The sequence below is a fragment of the Emys orbicularis genome, chromosome 22 (assembly GCF_028017835.1).
Source record: "Emys orbicularis isolate rEmyOrb1 chromosome 22, rEmyOrb1.hap1, whole genome shotgun sequence".
NCBI classification, from domain to species: Eukaryota; Metazoa; Chordata; order Testudines; family Emydidae; genus Emys; species Emys orbicularis.
Window position 1 is genome coordinate 21,945,466 of NC_088704.1, and position 19,059 is coordinate 21,964,524.

At 42.1% G+C, this 19,059-nt stretch overlaps 1 protein-coding gene across 1 annotated transcript; it reads right to left on the reverse strand.

Annotated features, from left to right (window-relative positions):
* Positions 1-8,291: 8,291 nt before the first annotated feature.
* Positions 8,292-18,715, reverse strand: RPL22 (ribosomal protein L22). The gene is made up of 4 exons (XM_065421214.1): positions 18,616-18,715; positions 17,686-17,790; positions 12,716-12,840; positions 8,292-8,499 (listed from the first exon to the last, which is right to left on the reverse strand). Exons 1-4 carry the CDS (start codon positions 18,673-18,675, stop codon positions 8,355-8,357), a joined length of 435 nt encoding a protein of 144 aa, XP_065277286.1. The 5' UTR covers positions 18,676-18,715; the 3' UTR covers positions 8,292-8,354.
* Between the last annotated feature and the right edge of the window lie 344 nt (positions 18,716-19,059).

Below are 19,059 nucleotides of genomic sequence, written 5' to 3' on the forward strand. Positions count from 1 at the left end.
CTTATGAGCTTTATAAACCGCATCCGCATTTCTGAATAATTCTCCCAAAGCTCTTACTGTATGTGGACTCTCACAGTGGTACTAGTAATAACTTCACTGAAGAGCTGGCCACAGCCAAACTCACAAGCCCTTGTGCTACTAAAAGCACCTTGAAGAAGCAATGGGAGCATAAGCTTTCGTGGGTAAGAACCTCACTTCTTCAGATGTCTTGCATCTGAAGAAGTGAGGTTCTTACCCACGAAAGCTTATGCTCCCAATACTTCTGTTAGTCTTAAAGGTGCCACAGGACCCTCTGTTGCTTTTTACAGATTCAGACTAACACGGCTACCCCTCTGATACTTGAAGAAGCAATGGTGCCCTTAATGCATTACGTCTCCCTTATCCCACCAGCCAAAATGACAAAAGCATTATTTAATAGGGCTGTAAGTCAGCACATGCAGAATTGCACTCATCTTTTGTTCCTGTTTTTTTTTAATAACCCCCCAAATTATAAATTTAGCTACTGTGTATGAGCAGCAGGCTAGCTTCTTTTCATAGTATCAAACATATTAAGCCTAATTCAAATGAATAAAGCCACAAAGCTATACATTGAGAGGACACAGCAACTCAAACACCAAATCCAGGGAGAGAAAGTTGAAGAAAGCTTATTTAAAAAGAGAGCATTCTGTTGAAATGACTCCCACGCCCTATTTATTAAGGGGACTGGGCATACCTGATTACTTGCCTTTAAATGGTATTTTTATTGTTCCTTTCTTCTGAAAAGACTAGCCACAGCTTTAAAAAAAAAAAAAAAAAAAGGAATAGTCAAGGTTTAAAAATAAAAATCACTGCATCCCTCCACATGACTATTTAGTGAGAAAGAACTTTGAGTGCAAGGATGTCTCTTCCTGCATATCTCTAGGCTCTAAAACACCTTTAGTTGTTGGGACCAAAGCAACATTGAGAAGGGAAGGTGCCTGTGTGGTTATACACAATAGTTTTTATGCTGCACGAGCCCTGGATTTAGATTCCCAATTCACACAAATCAGAAGATGGCCTCCCCTTTCTAATCCTGAGTCTACATTCCCCACACCACTACTGCTCAAGCTAAGGCTAAAACAACCGACAGCCAAATTTGGAGGAAGTTTGCAGATTGCCTACTAACATGGTTGGCTGTAACCTGGTGCCATTTTCACACACCAGAACTAAGGAAAAGGTCTGCTGAGATGGACAGACTAATACTAAACCAAAGCAATCGCTGATGGAATCCCTGAGCCCTGCTAGAAAGTTCTTACCACATATGTGCTTCCACACCATTGCATTGTGGATGCGCTTTTGACTATCAACACAGAGTATTTTAACAGCCTAAGCCCCTTAAAAAAACAAAAAAAATCTGTTCTTTAATTTTTATTTATTTTTCTTTATTTTTGGCTGAGTTCAAGCTTCATGCAAAAACAGCAATTCAGGTTAACAGTTTGGGAGTTGTTCTGGTTAAATAAAATGGGGAGAAAGCATTAATTAGATCTATTCAAACCCCATACATTCAGGGCATGAAGATTACTTGCTGTTTTGTCCTGGGTCAGTGCTAAAAACACTGCGACTGAAATTAGTGAGTCACCTGCATCACCTCCAGGATCGGTGCTGCAATGTGCTGCCACTGAAGAGGCTCACAAGCTTCAACTGGTGCAGAGCTCAGCAACTCTGCTCCTAAGGAGATGGTCAAACATCGCACCTGTGCTTCATGGCATGCCCTCCATTTCTAGTCAGTTCAGGTCTGCAAGTGAAGGTGTTGTCACAAGAGTTAAAGGCTTGTCTACATTAGAAAAGATGCACCAGTTTAACTAGATAAATTTTAAATCAGTTTAGTTAGGCTCATGCCACTTTATAGACAAGCCCTAATTCTCAAGACTGTTAGGACTGCTGGTTGCTATGGCGATAGTTCCTGAACTTCATTGCCCTAGACTACAAGCAGGACAATCACAGTTGAGCATCCTCACCTGTGAAACTCTTCTCTGGCATTTCAACAAAGCCCAGTTTTTGCAAGTTTCAGGGTCTATTACAAAGCATATTTGTTTCTGCATAACATAACTCCAACAGGTCTCAGTGGAATTCAATGTGTCTGCAAGAACACTGAGCATTGATTGAGTCACATCTCCCCCATTGAGTTTGAAGGTGACAGGATAATGTGCTACAGAAGTACACTTCCTCCAAGGATCTCAAAGTGCTTTACAAAATATTCATTAAGCTTCACAACACCCCTGCAAGGAAAGTAACTTTTTTATTGGTGGGGAAATGAGTCTATATGCAACTTGCACCAGTTTAACTAATAAGTATTTTAAAATCAATTTAGTTAAACCAGTGCAAACCTATTAACAGAAAATGGGTTCACAACTGGTTTATATCAATTTAGGTAAACTTAGTAATTTACCAGTTTTAGTTAAACCAATGCAAGTTCAGGGTGTAGACCAACCCTAAGTGATTTACCCATGGTCACATAGCAACTCTGTGTCAGAGATGGAAATAAAGCTGAAGAATCCCATCTCCAGTTCCTGCTCTGCACACTAGATGAGCTGAAATTGTCTTCCCAAGTCAGAGGCTCCTTTTAAATAACAGTACTCATCTGAATGCTACACAAATACCAGATTTTTACAGGTAAGAAGTTGATACAATTCCCCATAAATACCCCCGAAATTCTTTATCTAGGTGTGCCAGGGAAACTGGGAGAGAGAAAAGAATATCCATTAATCACAAGTCATCTTGACTAAAAACCCACTCTTATGCAAATGGTATTTGTTAATTAGCACTGTAATGATACCTTTTTAAACCAAAGGTGTTACTACAGAAGTTTACCATGATTCTTCTTTAATTTGCAACTAGACAGAAAAGAAATAGGATCAACATTTTAAAACTCTTTCCTGTCAAGTAACTAGGTTTCAACCGAATAGCCTTACTAAAAATTCTGTTTCTATGGGTGGGGTTTTTTGTTGGTTAATAATAAAGAGAGAGTTTAAATACAGGGCAAGATTCTCTCAATGCATCAGCATTATTTGTCATTTGGAACAAATATATTTAAAGAACTAAAGCCTGGAAGAACAAATACATATGAGCTCAGCAGTTAAACATTCTGAGACTCCAAGTACAAGATCACATCAAGTTGCCTTATTCAGGGAGATGCTTACCACTGCTTGCTGGCAAAAATGTAACTGTTCTGCTGTCATACTTGCTGGGAATGAAACTCAAGTTCTACCTATTGTCTATGCTTCAAGACCAGTAAACCTGAACACACTAGTTCCACAATTCTGCTGTCTCAATCATTTTGCTACTAGATTTATATTGCTTTTACAATCCAGACCTCGCTATAACATGGTCCTGGACCATAGATGGTTACCTTAACAAAATGTTACCAGGTCCCTTGATTTGACTGTAAGTGTAGCCAGTCAGCCCTTAAGTAAGCCAGGACAGATGGTATTCCACGACCAAGTGCTTGTCTGGTTACAGCCTCCATTTTAACACTGTTTGCACCCTCACCACTGTTACAAGCTGTTTTGTACTCATGCTGTAGACTAAGTTAAAAATTTACTGGATGGATGGAGTCGTGTCGGTGTCAACGTATGAAGATTCAGCAAACACTGTAAATGAACACGATGTGGGAGGGAAATCACGCTGATGCAAGAATTGCAAACATGATTGCACATGGGACAGACAAAATTGTCCATGGCCACTGCAAGTTATTGATCCTTGCTTTGTGCTGTTCACGTTTTTCACAGCAGGTGTTGATGCATCTTGCTTCAAAGTGGTTAATGGCAACATGACAAATCTGCTGCCACCCTGTTGTGGGCTGTGGCTTCCTAATTCCTGAAATTGACCTGACAGGCTTTCGAGTTTGATGTCACTGTATCTTCATACCATTTGTACTGACCACCATGAGAGCAGGTGCCTTGTTTTAACTGACAAGAAAACATGGCCTTGGGTATTCTCAAGTCTACCATAAGAAGGTGGCCAGACCAACACAGCTGAGCTATTATGAGCTTGCTTTGAACCTAGACATCTGACAATGATTAAGGATTTCAGTATTAGGCATTTTGTCCTGCCATTTGCCCTTGCAAACAGATTGAAAACAGCGCATATGGAACTGACAAGTCTCCTGATATGGCGGCAATATGTTGTCCACATCTCACAACCATATAGAAGTGTTGTTAGCACAACAGACATTTAGCTTAGTGCTTGTTTTGATGCTTCTCCCTATCATTCCACTGGCAGTGACACAACATTCAAAATGCAGAGCTAATCTTGGCTATGCAATGGGTAATCTCACCTTCTGTGACAGCACACTCTAGGTAACAACTTCTCCATGGACTTGAGAGGAGCATTGCTGATTTGAATAACTGGGTGGATGTGCTCATCCCCTGGCACAGGTTGGTACTTCAATTTTCTTCAGGCTAGTTGTGAAACCAAAGCAATTAACTGCACGAGCAAAGTGATCAGTTATAAACAGAATGTCCTCAAATAGAGTGAGTAACCAGTGCATAGTCATCAGCAAATAAAAGCTCCTTAAATAAGTACATCTGCCACTTTTGTGCAAGCACAGAAACATTGTTTAATCTGCAACTTCCCATTGGTAGGGAACTAAATAAATACTGTCAGTGTTATGAACATGAACATAACTGAAAAAAGGATGGAAAAGAGCGTGGAAGCTGTTTGCTGCCATTAGTGACCAGAAAATGGTTTGATATCTTGCCATTTTCCCACCACTCTTGCCATCATCCCATCCTGGAAGAAGGATCATATGACACAACAAACTATGCAGGGCATCCAAAGATGAAAAACAGTTTCCCCAAGTCCCTTGCAATTTACATAATCAAAAGCCTTGGGTAAGCCAACCACCACCATATGAAGGGCTGCGGCGGTTTTGCTCCAGGCATTTTTCCTGGAGCTGATGAGCTGCAAAGATCACATTTACAGTGTCCCTATCCAAACTGAAAGCCAGGAAAGATGGCTTCCACAAAACAAGTGTTAAAACTTTTCAATATGACCCAGGCAAGGATTTTTCCAGCAACAGAAAGTAGGGAAATGCACGATTATCAGTTTTTCCTATCAATCTTATGTTTATAAAGGTGACTAACAGTGGCATCCTTGTAATCCCTTGGCACTGACTATTGTTCCCAGATAATACAGAAAAGCCCTGAAAAATGCCTTGCAATAGGGTAGCCATCCTGCTTACAAGATCTCTGCTTGGGATGGCATCTGATACAGGTGCTTTCCCTTGTGACATCTACTTGACTGCTGTTATGGGCTCATATAAGGTAGGAGCTAGTGCAAGCTCTTCTTTTAATGGGTATTGTAGAAGAGCATTCATTGTTTCCTTAGAGATGTTGGAAGGGCAGTTAAGCAAACATTCTGTTCATTGAGCAAGTATTTCTTTTTTGTCTGTTAAGAGTCAATTGCCATTCAGTGTGCATAGAGGGGCCACACATAGCACAGAGACCAGCAAAAGGAGTGCTGGGGCCTTTTCGGTCTGCTGACAGTTGTAACTCTACCACCTTCTTTTCCCACCATGGGTTTTTCATTTGCTAAAGTTGGGTCTGTTTTGCTCAATAATATGCAGCCTTCAACTGCCAAATCCTTATCTGCTATGTAGGCTCAATGGATAGCATGGCATGAGTTCAACAGCTGACATATTCAGGGTCATTCTCATCAAAACAATTCTGATGGTTCCTCTTTAATGAAGGTGAAAACTTCAGCAGCTATGTGTCGTATCCCAAAAACGTTTCCAGGCTGTCTCAACAGCCACTGAGTCTTCTGTAGCTAAGGGAAGTGCTTCTGCTGGAATTCAGAGTCAGTTTTCCAAGCTTGAAATATTTATTTTCTTCACTGGCTTGAGTCACTGTCTATGTTGCTTGACAGCAACATGAAGAGATATTTGACTTCTCACAAGCCTACGATCTGACCAAGAGTTGGCACCTATCATGATGCAAATGAGCTTAACAACATGGAGATCTCTTCACATAGAATAATGTAATCATGTCCAGTGTTCTGAAAAGGGGTCTTTTACTTACTGGCCTGCTGAAAACTTACTGGTGATGACTAGGTTGTGCTCAGTGGATTTGTAAAGTAGCAGCAAGCTGTTGCAGCTCGCATTAGCAACTCTGTGATGACCTATCACATTGCCCCATAATGCATAGTTCCAGCCAACTCTAGTATTGTGATCATCCAGGATGATCAATCTATCATTACATGGAACTGACCTGATGATATTATCAAGGGTATGATAGTCCTCCTTATCTTCACCTGCATAGATAATTCTCAGTGCATACGCGCTAATGACAGAAGCGCAACGACCTTTAGCAAGGCTGACACAGAAGAGCATACGTTTGTCATTAACTCCCTTCAGCAATGACTCAAAATTGTGCGCAGTCATAAAGCAGATGGCAAACCCGTGTTCATCCTCAGACTTGCCAGTTCAATAAAAGGTATAAACACCCACTTCTTCTAGCTGCAACTCCCCAGCTAGTCTTGTCTCACTGAGTGCAGCAATATCTATATTGTACCATGCCAATATTCTACAGACTTTAATGGTTCTATATTTAGGTCCATTACCTGTCAAGGTGTGTGAAGTTTCCAGGCTGCAGCATTTTCTACAATGGATTGGAAAACCCACACCTGCAGGAACCATGCTGAAAAGCTTAACCAGTCCTGCCACAACTCTACTTAATTTTTCAAAGTTGTCATATGGACAGAGCTCAGACTTGAAGTCATTGCACTAGAAATAAAGCACCAAGACACCTTATACAAGACTCCCCTCAGGCTTTGACCCTAAGCATTTGTTAAGTCACAGCTGCTGGAAGAATTCTGTAGGGGCTGGCCTACTCCTAGAAAGCATGCGGCTATGCAGTAGAGTCGGGTTCCAGGCCTAGGCCAGCAGAGCTCATGTTGCTCATCAGCACTTCCACCGATTCAGCAGCAACACTGTCCATCTCCAAAGGGACACGTGGCCAGCCCAGTACCACCATAAGAATGGCAACTCAGACAGAAGGGAGGGCAGGGAAGAGAAAAAACAAGAAAAACATTTTGTATGGTTTAATGCTTCAGCTTCACAAAGCTTTAGTGACTAACTCTCAATATCACTCCAAGGTAACAGTTTTAATTTAAATTACAGCAATAGAAAAAAAAGGAAGATGAGCCATGCCACACCACAAGAGTCAAGTCTCGATTTGAAGTGAGGGAACTGTACAGGCAACAGATTCTCTGAAATATTCTAGCAGAGCCAAAACTGGCTCGAAAACCCGCTTCCTACAGACGTTTAAGAACCCCCATGCATTCATACTGTCAGTCCTTCACCCTCTGTGCTCTCAGCCTGAGAAACTCCCCACTCCAGCTGAGGGCAGAATAGTTTGAGCAGTTAAGACTTAGGTTGCAATAGGTATTTAATGTATTGTTATAAAATATTCTCAGGAGGCTGCATTAAGGACACTACTCAAATAAAGTAGGGTGAGATTTACCTTCTCTATCACCCACAGTGATTCCACCACCACTCTTTTGCTACTACAACCCAGGAAGGGGGGGAAAGGACTTTACAGCTCCTTTGTCAATAGATATTTAATGAATTTTAAAGTCATGTATCTCAATATTTAATTTGTTTTTAAGTCTGACAACATAAAAGGGCAGTTACTGGCTAAAATTTTCAAAGCCACGTAGGGTATGTAGCCACACAACTCCACTCAGGTGAAGAGGAGCTGTGGCAAAATCTCCTTGTCAGCTTTGAAAATCTCAACCCCTATAACTAAAAAAATTATGCCATAGCTAAGGACTTTATTAAAACAAAGCAAGGCCAGTGAGTTAGATGAACACCAGAGAATATTAGGCCTAGGCTTTACTTACCTTAAAAGTATCAGATCCCGGGATAAATCCTGATCCCAGTGATGATCTTTTCCAGACCGCTTACCAAATTTCAGCGTAGAATATTTTAATCAAGCTATAAAGCCTCTGAAAAGAGACCATGAAGTATTGCTGTACTTGGAGCGTTACTATAATGAAGAGGAAATCTCTATTCTCCAATAAAAGGAGAAAACTTAATATCCCCTTTATGAGGAACCTCAGATTTTCTGAACAAATTCTCTGAATTAAGAGTAATGAGAAAATTTCTGAAAGTTGGGATAGTGGGAGTTGAACATTATCCTTATAATACAAACTGTAAACCTTATCTATGAAGTAGATAGATATGAAGAAGTAGGCTTTAGAGTGATCACTATGTAATCTGAACAACTGGAAGAGCTCCCGATGTCTAGAGTTTGGAAAACACAGAAAAGTTAACATTTTTTCCCCACGTTTTATTGAAGGAAATTTAATGTACAAAATATTTCCAGATCCACATGCATTTAATCCTCCTCTTCCTCCTCTTCTTCATCCTGGTTAATCTGGAAGTATCGCAATTCATAGCTTTCCTTGCTATTAGCAACTACACGCAGCCAGTCACGCAAGTTGTTTTTCTTCAGATATTTCTTAGTAAGGTACTTCAGATATCTGTGGAAAGAAGGCAGCCAATAATTGAACTGAAGACTGTATAAAGATTACTCATTCTACATTACATGCTCTTGAAATTTTGTATGCTATTTAATTGAATTTCCCTACCTTGCATTATTTAATAGTGTCTTTCATTTTCACCTCTGATAACAAAAAACTGGAGTTTGTCTTAACATTTTCCTCTCACACTTTATAAGAAAATTGGCTGTAATGATGTAGATTGTGACGTGCCATTTTACTTTTTCAGAAACAAAGAAAATGTGTAGGTTGAAAGTGTTTTTGCATTTTCAGGTCTGCAACATTTGCCTAATAGCAGCATTTAATATTGTCTTTTCTGAAGACACTCCCCTGTGGGACCCTACCACTAACTCACCTTAAAAGGACAAATTGTCTCTTCCATTAATGTTTTGACAAGCAGTTTTAAAAACAATTTTTCTTAAAAGAAAAAAATTGTCACCTGTGTGAGAAATTACATTCCTGCAAGGCAAGCCAAAAGCATGATATTACTGCAGAAGTGACTACAGCTTGTATTACACACAACAGTGCCTGAGAAAATAAAGCAATTCCCTATGAGAGGATGCCCAAGTTACGCCATGTCACAGCCCTAAACACAAAACATCTTTTAGAAGAGGGCACCCACAAGACAAAGAATGCTCTCCAAATACAAAAAGAAAGCACATTTAACCATCCATTCCAGCCAAGCTTAGATACCATGAGCCAACTTCTATAGGCCTTACTTAAGCAAAACTCCCATTGGAATCACTGAAGTAAAGACAGCAGAATAATACATTAAAACCAGAGGATTCTGGGAATGAGACACTATGGATGACAGAATAAATCTTGTGTAACAGAGGTATGCCACACAATGCAGAAAGGCTAGCAGTTCTCTTCCTATCTCAAAGCCAAAGTGGTTCACATTGACAAGAAATAACAAGGGGAAAAAGGACTAAGTTTAATTTCTGTGGTATCAAATAAAGTTTAACAAGAGGTGGTGTAAAACCTCTGAGGGAAATGGACCAACTGACATTTTTCAATTCTTTACTAAGTCATTATTGCAGTAGTGCTCAGAATGTGCTAGGTGCTGTGCTGACATGCAGGAGACTCTCCCTGCCTCGAAGACCTTACAATCGTAAAAGGAGAGCACAAAAGGGTAGGCAACATACATGCAAAATAATCAGGTGATGTGTGAACACACATTTTGTATATAAAAACATGGAACTAAGTCTCAAGCTTCCCCTCAGCCTAGTCCTTGCTAATTTTGGAAGAGTAAAAACATTTATATCTTGTAAGTGGGTCTAGAGAAATGAGTCTTTAGGATCTGATTGAGACAAGGGTGGAGGTTGGGCAAATCGGATGAAAGGGGGTTCCAGGCATAAGGGGACAGCATGGAAGAAGGCATAAAGATGACAACAGGAGGGTATCAAGGCGAGCTTTGTTGGCAGATGGGGACAAAAGGAACAAGAAAGTAGATGAGGTCAATGGTGTAGGCAGGGACTGCTCAGTGTAAGGCCTCAAAGAGACAACTATTGTATGAAAAATACACTGGACGATGTGTAACTGGTAAAAGTCAATGATTTTAAGTACTTTGCTGACAGACAGATAAGACATGTAAATGTATTTCTGATTTATTGGTAGTTTATACATTTCCCCCCAAAGATGTTTTATTTCATAATTTAGACATCTTTGAATGATGAATATTGTGTCATTACTAGACCATCCTTTAAAAGGAAGGACTTCATTTAATTTATTTTCCACTTCAATATTCAAAAAAATTACTCAGCAGCCTAATCAGCTATTTAGAAAATTAGCCCCAAACAAATTAGGTGTCAATTTCTATTTCAGAATGTGCATATGTCTTCATTTAAATATTAGTACCAAATACTAAATTTAATCATGATAAATGTAAATTGGTCATTGTTAATCACCAATTTCTGAAGACTGCATATGAAGTTTAAAATATCAGCACCTACACAAGTCATTTGAAAGGTATGTCCTACTTTTAATCTCACTTATTTTATACAATTTACAAGTCAAAATAAGATTGTACATCCAAGCAGCTAAATGGAACCAAGTTCAGCTGGGTCCTGACGTTAGTCCCTTGCTTCCAGGAATGCTGCTGTTACATTCTAGAAGGATAATAACTGATGCAGGATTTGAGGAGACAGAAGAGGAGCATATTAGATTATTAGAAATGGTTCCAGTGAGAGTATTTTTAGACATGCCTGCTTTGTTATATATGCAATCAGAGATTTCAATCAATTTAATAAAATTACCAAAAACATGTTGTGGGTAGCGTAACAATGCTCACTTTATAAAATGGTAACACCATGTTAAATAGAGAGAACTGATGATTGCATTGCTGCATAATGTAATTATTGTTTTGTCTCTGATATTACATGGCAAAGATTTGTAAACCTGTTAAAACTTCCTAAATAAAAAAGAAATCGTTCCACTGAATAATTAAAATGTATGTCTCCCAGTAATTAGTTTTGACCTTTACCTGCTTTTTAAAAAAATAATTTTTAAGGGACAGTATAAAGGTGGGGTGGGAGGCTGAAGTCCGGTAGGATGACCAGGAAATGGAAGATTATATAGTAGTGGGAATCATCTGGATTGTTTTCATTTCTAGCCTTATTTTGAGATATTTTAGGAAGTTGTAAAACTGTTGTGTAAAAATAAAATAAGTTTTTTATTAGGCATCAGCTGGACTCCACTGAAACATCTTCCACCATAAAACTCTAATGAAGCTTTTTGTTTAGGAACAGAAATACAGTCATGTGCCTAACCACATGTGCAGTTCACCAGTGGAGCTGAAAGCCATTTCCCAAATCCTCTCCAAGACAGACCTGTCTTGACTTGTTTTCATCTTGTAGTAATGAGATGTAAGATCTTCTAATGCATTAGTATTTAATGGCAGAGATTCTGAGGACCCAGAGGGTCGGAGTCAGGCACAAAAAAGAAAGCATTAGTAGAGAAGAAAACTGTTATGAATGTGATACTTGTCAATTAGGAAAGTGACCTGCCTCTTGGTAACACACTCAAGAGTTCTAAACGAAGCGTGAGAGAACTCTGCTAATGGTATAACTGTTCAAATCGTCATCATCGGCGTCTTTTAAATTGTCACTCTAAAAGACCAAACCATGGTCTTCCTACAGTAAATTTAGCAAAAGATAGAGAATGACAATTGTGAACTGTGAAGTCCTCATAGGGGGTTAGAAGGGACAATCACGATCATCTCACATCTGACCTCCTCCACATTGCAGGCCACAGAACATCACCCACCCATTCCTGTAATAGACCCCTAACCTCTGGCTGAGTTACTGAAGTCCTCAAATCATAATTTAAAGATTTTAAGTTATAGAGAATCCACCAATTACACTGCAAGTTTAAACCTGCAAGTGACCTGTGCCCCATGCTGCACAGAAAGGCAAAAAAACACCAGGGTCTCTGCCAATCTGACCTGAGGAAAAATTCCTTCCCATCCCAAATATGGCAGTTAGACCCTGAGCATATGGGCAAGACCCAGCAGCCAGACACCTGGGAAAGAATTCTCTATAGTAACTCAGAGCGTTCTCCATCTAGTATCCATTGGAGATATTTGCTGGAGCCCTCTCCATCCAGTCACTGGAGATATTTGCTACTTGTAGTCAAGTATCAGAGAGGTAGCCGTGTTAGTCTGAATCTGTAAAAAGCAACAGAGGGTCCTGTGGCACCTTTAAGACTAACAGAAGTTAGTCTTAGTTAGTAACTTCTGTTAGTCTTAAAGGTGCCACAGGACCCTCTGTTGCTTTTTGCTACTTGTAGTAGATCCTCTAATCTACTGAAGCCTATTCACTTATGCACAGAATAGGTACAGCATAGACAGTAGCCACAAACACCTTCTCACTATCCTCTTTGCTAACACAACTCCAGGCTGACCTAGAGGGCAGGAAGTTCGAACTCCACAGACCCTTAGCTGAGACTGCCAAAAGGGGGCCAAACAGCATCAATGGTGACTGATGTTTGTTGTATCAATATCAGTACATTAGAATCGGGTTTGTGACATCATAAACACCACTGAAATTTACCATTTGATGGCTGTTGTCATTACCAACCTGAGATTGATTGGAACTAGCCTTCCAGAGAGAAAAGGCTTTGTATCCCACTCCTTAACCCCTTTAGCTAGACATTCCCTTTACATTATTCCAATAAATGTACAATGCCTCCTCTCCCTTACCTCTTGGAAAATGGCACCTCTGAAGTTACGGTGATTTTGCTCTTGCTTCTCTCAATGGTCACCACACCTCCACCCAGATTACCGGCTTTTCCATTCACTTTGATTCGTTCCTGCAAGAACTGCTCCTACAAAATAAGGGTAAGATTTGTTAGTCAAAGTTACAGTCATAAAGTCTCTCTGCCTTGAAGGGCAAAATGTCTCCACTAACTTCCTAGCATCCAAAACGTAAGATAGAAGAGCATTTTCCCTCAATTTACTTTAAAACTTGTCTGGCTTTTGGTTAAAGTGTCTTCCTCACACATCAAACATTGAAAGGAAATTATTACTATATTCCTCCCAAAGACTTAGGCCCTGATCCTACAAAGATTAATACTATTAGTCCTACTGGCCTAAATGGGACTACTCGGGTATCTAAAATTAAGCACATGCACAAATCATTGCAGAATCACAGTTATAGTGAGCAACATCCATCAGGCCTTTGATGCCTGGACGTATTCACCAGTCTTAGGCATTCATCTTTCTGGATATCTGACAAAAATAAGGTTATAAGGATTCAAGTTCCTACAAAGTTTTAAACCACAATAAAGAGGCGACTTAATGACCACCTTTATAAAACTTACTTTCCTAACTTCACATCTCACTTTTAGTGATAAAGAGCATACAAAAAGGCTTCTAAGAGATTGTAATTATATAAGAATCCTACTGAAGTGTCCCATACACATTTCAGCTAGCCCATTTCCTTTTGCCTTTGAAATCCCATATGCCACTATGCAGGCATCAAAGAAAATACAGCAGTGGCCATCTTCTATTGAAGTGTATCCCGTTGGAGGCTCCACAACCAATAGCAAAATAGTGATCAGGAAGAAAATAGAAGGTGTCTACATTATACATTTGAAACTCTAGTATTTTACCAGGATGTCAAAGTTATAAAAAATCTGAAGTCGGATTACCTTCAGTATTCTATTATAATCCTAATGTGATGATCAGATCAGCTAGATGAATCAACAGTCACCTACATTTCTGGTAAGAACTTAAATAAATTAAATAGGCACTGTGTTGCAATCAAAATGTATTGTTCCATCCAATCACCTCCACCACCTCAAATCATCTTATTTTTGATCTATGAAATGGGTATAGTATAAAAAAAGTGTTTAAATTTGAAGTCTTAAATAAAGGTCCATAGAAATCATTGGAAGATATGCCATGAATAAGAAGTATCTACACATTCAGAACTACATTAAAAAAACAACAACGCAGGGCCATTGAAAAAGTTCCCAGTATTTCCAAGACATCTCAGGGTTACAAACAATTCTAGTATTTTTCCACAATGATCCCAATCAGTGGGCATTAATTTAGCAAACCAATAGAAAATATAGCTCATCAAAGTCAGAACTATATGGCCTAGTTTCTAAAGCCACTTGTTGGCTTAGGATCAATGACTGCATTTGTAGCAAGCCCACAGAACGCAGGACATTTCACAATTATTTATATGAAGGTAATTCAAAGGAAGACCATTCAGTTCAAGAATATTCCAACACAACACTACAAACTGCCCTCCACACAGCTGAAAAGCCACAACGTAATTCAGTAGCCAGAAACTTCCGCTGTAAAGAGTTGGGCCTGGTCTACACTACAGAGTTAGGTTGACGTACGGCAGTTTACATCGACCTAACTCTGTAAGCCAGTGGTTCTCAAACTTTTGTACTGGTGACCCCTTTCACATAGCAACTGCTGGAGGCTAAGCGGGGTTTGGGGTGGAGGTTGACAGCTCACGACCCCCCATATAATAACCTCATGACCCCCGTGGGGTCCCGACCCCCAGTTTGAGAACCCCTGCTGTAAGCATATACACTAAAACGTAGCTCCCAGCAATGTAACTTGCCCACAACACCAACTTATAATATAAAATATGGAGATATATCTATCTCATAGAACTGGAAGTGACCCCGAAAGGTCATCGAGTCCAGCCCCCTGCCTTCACTAGCAGGACCAAGTACTGATTTTGCCCCAGATCCCTAAGTGGCCCCCTCAAGGACTGAACTCACAACGCTGGGTTTAGCAGGCCAATGCTCAAACCACTGAGCTATCCCTTCCCCCTTAATAACTCCACCTCCGCAAGAGGTATAGCACTTAAGTCAATGTACACCGGACCCTCGCTAGAACGCGCGTCTATATAGCGCAAACTCGCATATAATGCGGTTGCGGCCATGGATCCCAAATTTAATTACTTTAATTGCAATTCATTTTAACGCAGTCCCCACGTTAACGCGGTACCGCGCATGGATCCCAAATCCCGCGTTCTAGCGAGGGTCCGGTGTAGTTAGGTCAACACAGTGTCGGTTCTCAACCTATTTACCATCGTGGGCCGCATCCAATACTACATGTATGGCCCTGAGGATGTCACATGGGCCGCAACTGTGTGCTGACTGGGCCACAGGTTGAGAACCACTGGTGTAGACACTGCGTTGCATACATCAACTGTTGCTGCCTTTCAGAAATTGTCCCACAATGCCCCAGGCTGGCAGTTAAATTGGTGCAAGTGCTCCTGGTGAGGATGTGCACCACCAACACAAGGAGCATAGCGTGAACGTGTAAAACCAATTCAATTATTGCAGTGGCTGTACGTCAGCATAACATAGGGCATGTCTACACATCCAGCACTGCAGTGCCAGCACTGCAGCACCTCTGGTGAAGACACTATGCCGACAGGAAAGAGCTCTCCTGTCGGCATAATAAAACCACCTCAACATGTGGCAGAAGCTCTGTCAATGGGAGAAGCTCTCCCAACGACGTAAGCGCCAGTGTGGACAGCGCTATGTCGGTGTCATTCATGTCGCTGGGGGGGGAGGTTTATTTACACCCCTGAGCAATATAAGTTCTGCCAACATAAGCTTTAATTTAGACACAGTCTTACGTTGACTTAAATTTGCAGTGCAGAACATCTATCCAAGAGAGATCCCGATCATCACTACAAAGAATTTATGTTAAATAAATCCACTTTAAAACTTGGGGTTTTTTTTAAATCTCAGAAGGATGCTAGCACTGTTTGAACATGCTTTCCCTGGCTAAGTATAGCAACCCAACAGTGCTAAAACTATTCTACAAATTTACAGTAGGCAAAACCATTGCAACGAAAAGCCCAAACTTGCAACTTCTGTATAGAGTCTATGCTTTTTACAGAAAGTTGCAATGGTTGGTTGTAATATCTGGGAGAAAGTCTTTAGTCCTGACCAGGTGAAGCCCCCAAAGCACTGTCCTCCCAGCTGCATAAAGGTTCAGTTGTCCTAATTTCATTACACAATGTTTGCCTCACATCTGGAAGTAAGCCTAAAGCCCTTGTTCCCAGCATTATGGGATAAGTGAGTCACATGCCCCAGAAAATACTGGTACAACCAAAGGTGTACATTGTGCTATGCATGGACTTGCCTGTTGTGTGGACACAGTAAACCACTTCAAGAGAACCAGACAATTTATGCAATTAATGTCACCACAATGGTCCTCTCACTTAGGGTCAAATTCTGCACTGACTTCACATCATTCATGTCCTCATCTATCATCACTGACTTAAGTTATTACAGCGGGTGCAAACTGGAACAAATATGGACCCTGCATGGAGAATCACAAGAAATCTTGCCATATTTAACTGGAGTCTCACACTTCATGCATCAGTTATTGTTTGGCCATAACCATATCAGCAAAATACTAATAGTTTCCCTTCAGTCAAGATTGAACGAATTGTGTGTATATGGCTTCCAATGTCAAATGTGACAGGACTGCTAATACAGACACTATTAGACATCATCTTGACTAGATAAAATGGTCAAATGTAGGTCAATCTAAGACATAAATGAAGCTCAACCTTTTCCCCCTAGTGTACATGTAGGACAACACCTTGTAGCTTGATTTAGCTGGCCCTGTGGCAAAAACATGACAATTTTTCAGTCAAGACAAAGCCTAAGAGACTATCTAAAATTTTCAGAAGCATCGAAATGACTTACATGCTTGGGAGCCTAAACACCACTGAAAGTCAATGAAATATGGGAATCTAAGTGCCTACGGAACTTCTGAAAGTTTTACCATAAAATACTAGTCTAACAAAAGGTTTTGTCATACAATCAGGCTTGGACTATTCTACCCAGGGAACACACAATTAGTGTGATTTAGATCCAGCATGGAAAGGGTTTACCTCACTATCCCAGAAGAGCAGCCAGGATCTGAAAGGTGCTAGAAGCAAATATGGTTCCTTTCATAAGAATCATGCATTAACTTTGCCAAGTTCCACTTAGCTGCCAGCCCAAGGTGAGTGAATTCAAATTTACCAATTCTCAATGCCAAGCACTAACCAGTGCCCACCCTTTTATTAACATCTCATCTACAGTAAGATTTTTAGATAAACCCCAACATTGCTTCTCTACTGGTAATAGTCACAGTAGGAACCCTGCTGTAGATAAGCTTCTGTAGCCACCTGCCTTTGAACACCATACAATGCAACCCTGCTCAAGGCAGATCTGTAGAACATAATGGTAAAATCACTAGCTGCTGTAAGAGCCTTCGCTACACAAGGTTTCCCACCACTGCATTGCAAGAAACTTTTGCCAAACCTAGCATAGGTAAGGCTTTAAAAGTGGTGACACCGTTGCCACTAACTGCAGCTTAATGGGGAGGAGACAACTGGAAAGAGAAAAGGAAAGTTCCCAACAGGATGAGAAACAGGCTCAGGAAATAGAAGTTCATAGTTAGCAGTGGCTAAGACCAAGCAGGCCAGCAGCACTAATGTACACCTTTGGGGATATGAGAGTATCCTAGAGAGTGATGCATGGGAGAGAACAAGTCAGTGGATTTTTGCTATAGTAAATATATTTTCATAATCATTTCGTATAGCTGCCAAATGATTCCTTTGCTGGACCTCCTAGTGGTCAACTCCATTATAGTTAAAGAAACACTGATGGCCTAGAGCATTTAAAACTTACGAAGTTGGCTGCATCCATGATTCCATCTTCAACAGGATGGGTGCAGTCCAAAGTAAACTTTAGGACCTGCTTCTTTTTTTTGCCACCTTTCGTCGCAGGCTTCTTCTGTAAAGTTAAAAAGAAATAAAGTTACACAGGTTACATATTCTAAACTTAACCTTAAGCTTTGGCATTAGGTGTAAGTGTATGTCTTAATATCAGTGAGTAAGAAAAAAGGGTAGAGCTCATTCACAACAGTGCCAAGCCCTAGTTACAACGTGGATGACACCCCCAGACAGGACTGCACCATGTCCCCGATCAAATTTCTCAGGGCCACTGAGCCAGGTTATGACAGGACCGCGCAGCACCCGGCTAGGGTGACCAGATGTCCCGATTTTATAGGGACAGTCCTGATTTTTGGGTCTATTTTCTTATATAAGCTCCTGCCCTCCCCCCACCCCACCCCGATTTCTCACACTCGCTGTCTGGTCACCCGGCTCTTCCAGGCACTCAACCCACCCCAGCCTCGGGAGCCAGACCGGCGCCTCCATGCGGCCGTGAATCGGGGGACGAGGGAAAGTCCCAGAAGAACCGAGGCGGGGGCCGCCAGGGACCAGACCCCAGGGGCCGCGGGGGGGGGGCGGGCTGGCGCCATAGGAGGCTGCAGGAAACGGGGGGCTCCAAGGCCGGCCAGGCCGCAGCAGGAAACAGGCCCCCGGCGCGGCGGGTGAAGGCCCCGCGGCCGGGGCGCCCGGGCCCTCAGGAAGCGATGCGAGGAGCCGGGTTTGCGGCCTCCCCCGGCACCCGCCCCGCAGCGCGCGCCCGGCCGACTCCCCGGCCACTCCCGAGCCAGGGCAGCAGAGCGGCCAGGGGCCGGAGCCCGCGGGGGTCGGGCTGGGGCGGGGAGCCCGCGGGGAGGCCGGCCCGGGCCCGGCGTGGTTGGACACTCACCACAGGCGCCATGGCGGCTGCAGCGAGAGAAGCAGAAAGGGAGGGCGGCGCGACGCGCATGCGCCAAATCACCCGTGTGCATCTCGCGCATGTGCCGACGACACCCCCGCGTACATCTCGCGCAAACGCGCATGTGCCAACCAGTCTCCCCTCCCGAAGCACGCAGAGCGCAGGTCATGCTAGCCAAGTACTGAGCGAATAGATTTCCCCCATAAGACACCCCTTAGCCATCCGCATCTCTGGGATCGATTAGCGCTACCTGTGCAGGGACCCGGATCCGTCCCCTGCCTCTCAGCCGGCGGGTCTGGGCAGGGAGCAGGGGCCTGGCTGGCCGGGGGGGTCTGGGCAGGGAGCAGGGGCCTGGCTGGCGCGGGGGGGTCTGGGCAGGGAGCAGGGGCCTGGCCGGGGGGTGGGGGGGGTCTGGGCAGGGAGCAGGGGCCTGGC

Excerpts from the sequence above, each read along its gene's own strand:
- RPL22 (XM_065421214.1), bottom strand. The coding sequence starts at position 18,675 with ATGCGCGTCGCGCCGCCCTCCCTTTCTGCTTCTCTCGCTGCAGCCGCC. Across the intron at positions 12,841-17,685 it reads TCATGGATGCAGCCAACTTC|GAGCAGTTCTTGCAGGAACG; the intron begins GTAAGTTTTAAA and ends CTTATTTTGTAG. Across the intron at positions 8,500-12,715 it reads GAGGTGCCATTTTCCAAGAG|ATATCTGAAGTACCTTACTA; the intron begins GTAAGGGAGAGG and ends TTCTTTCCACAG.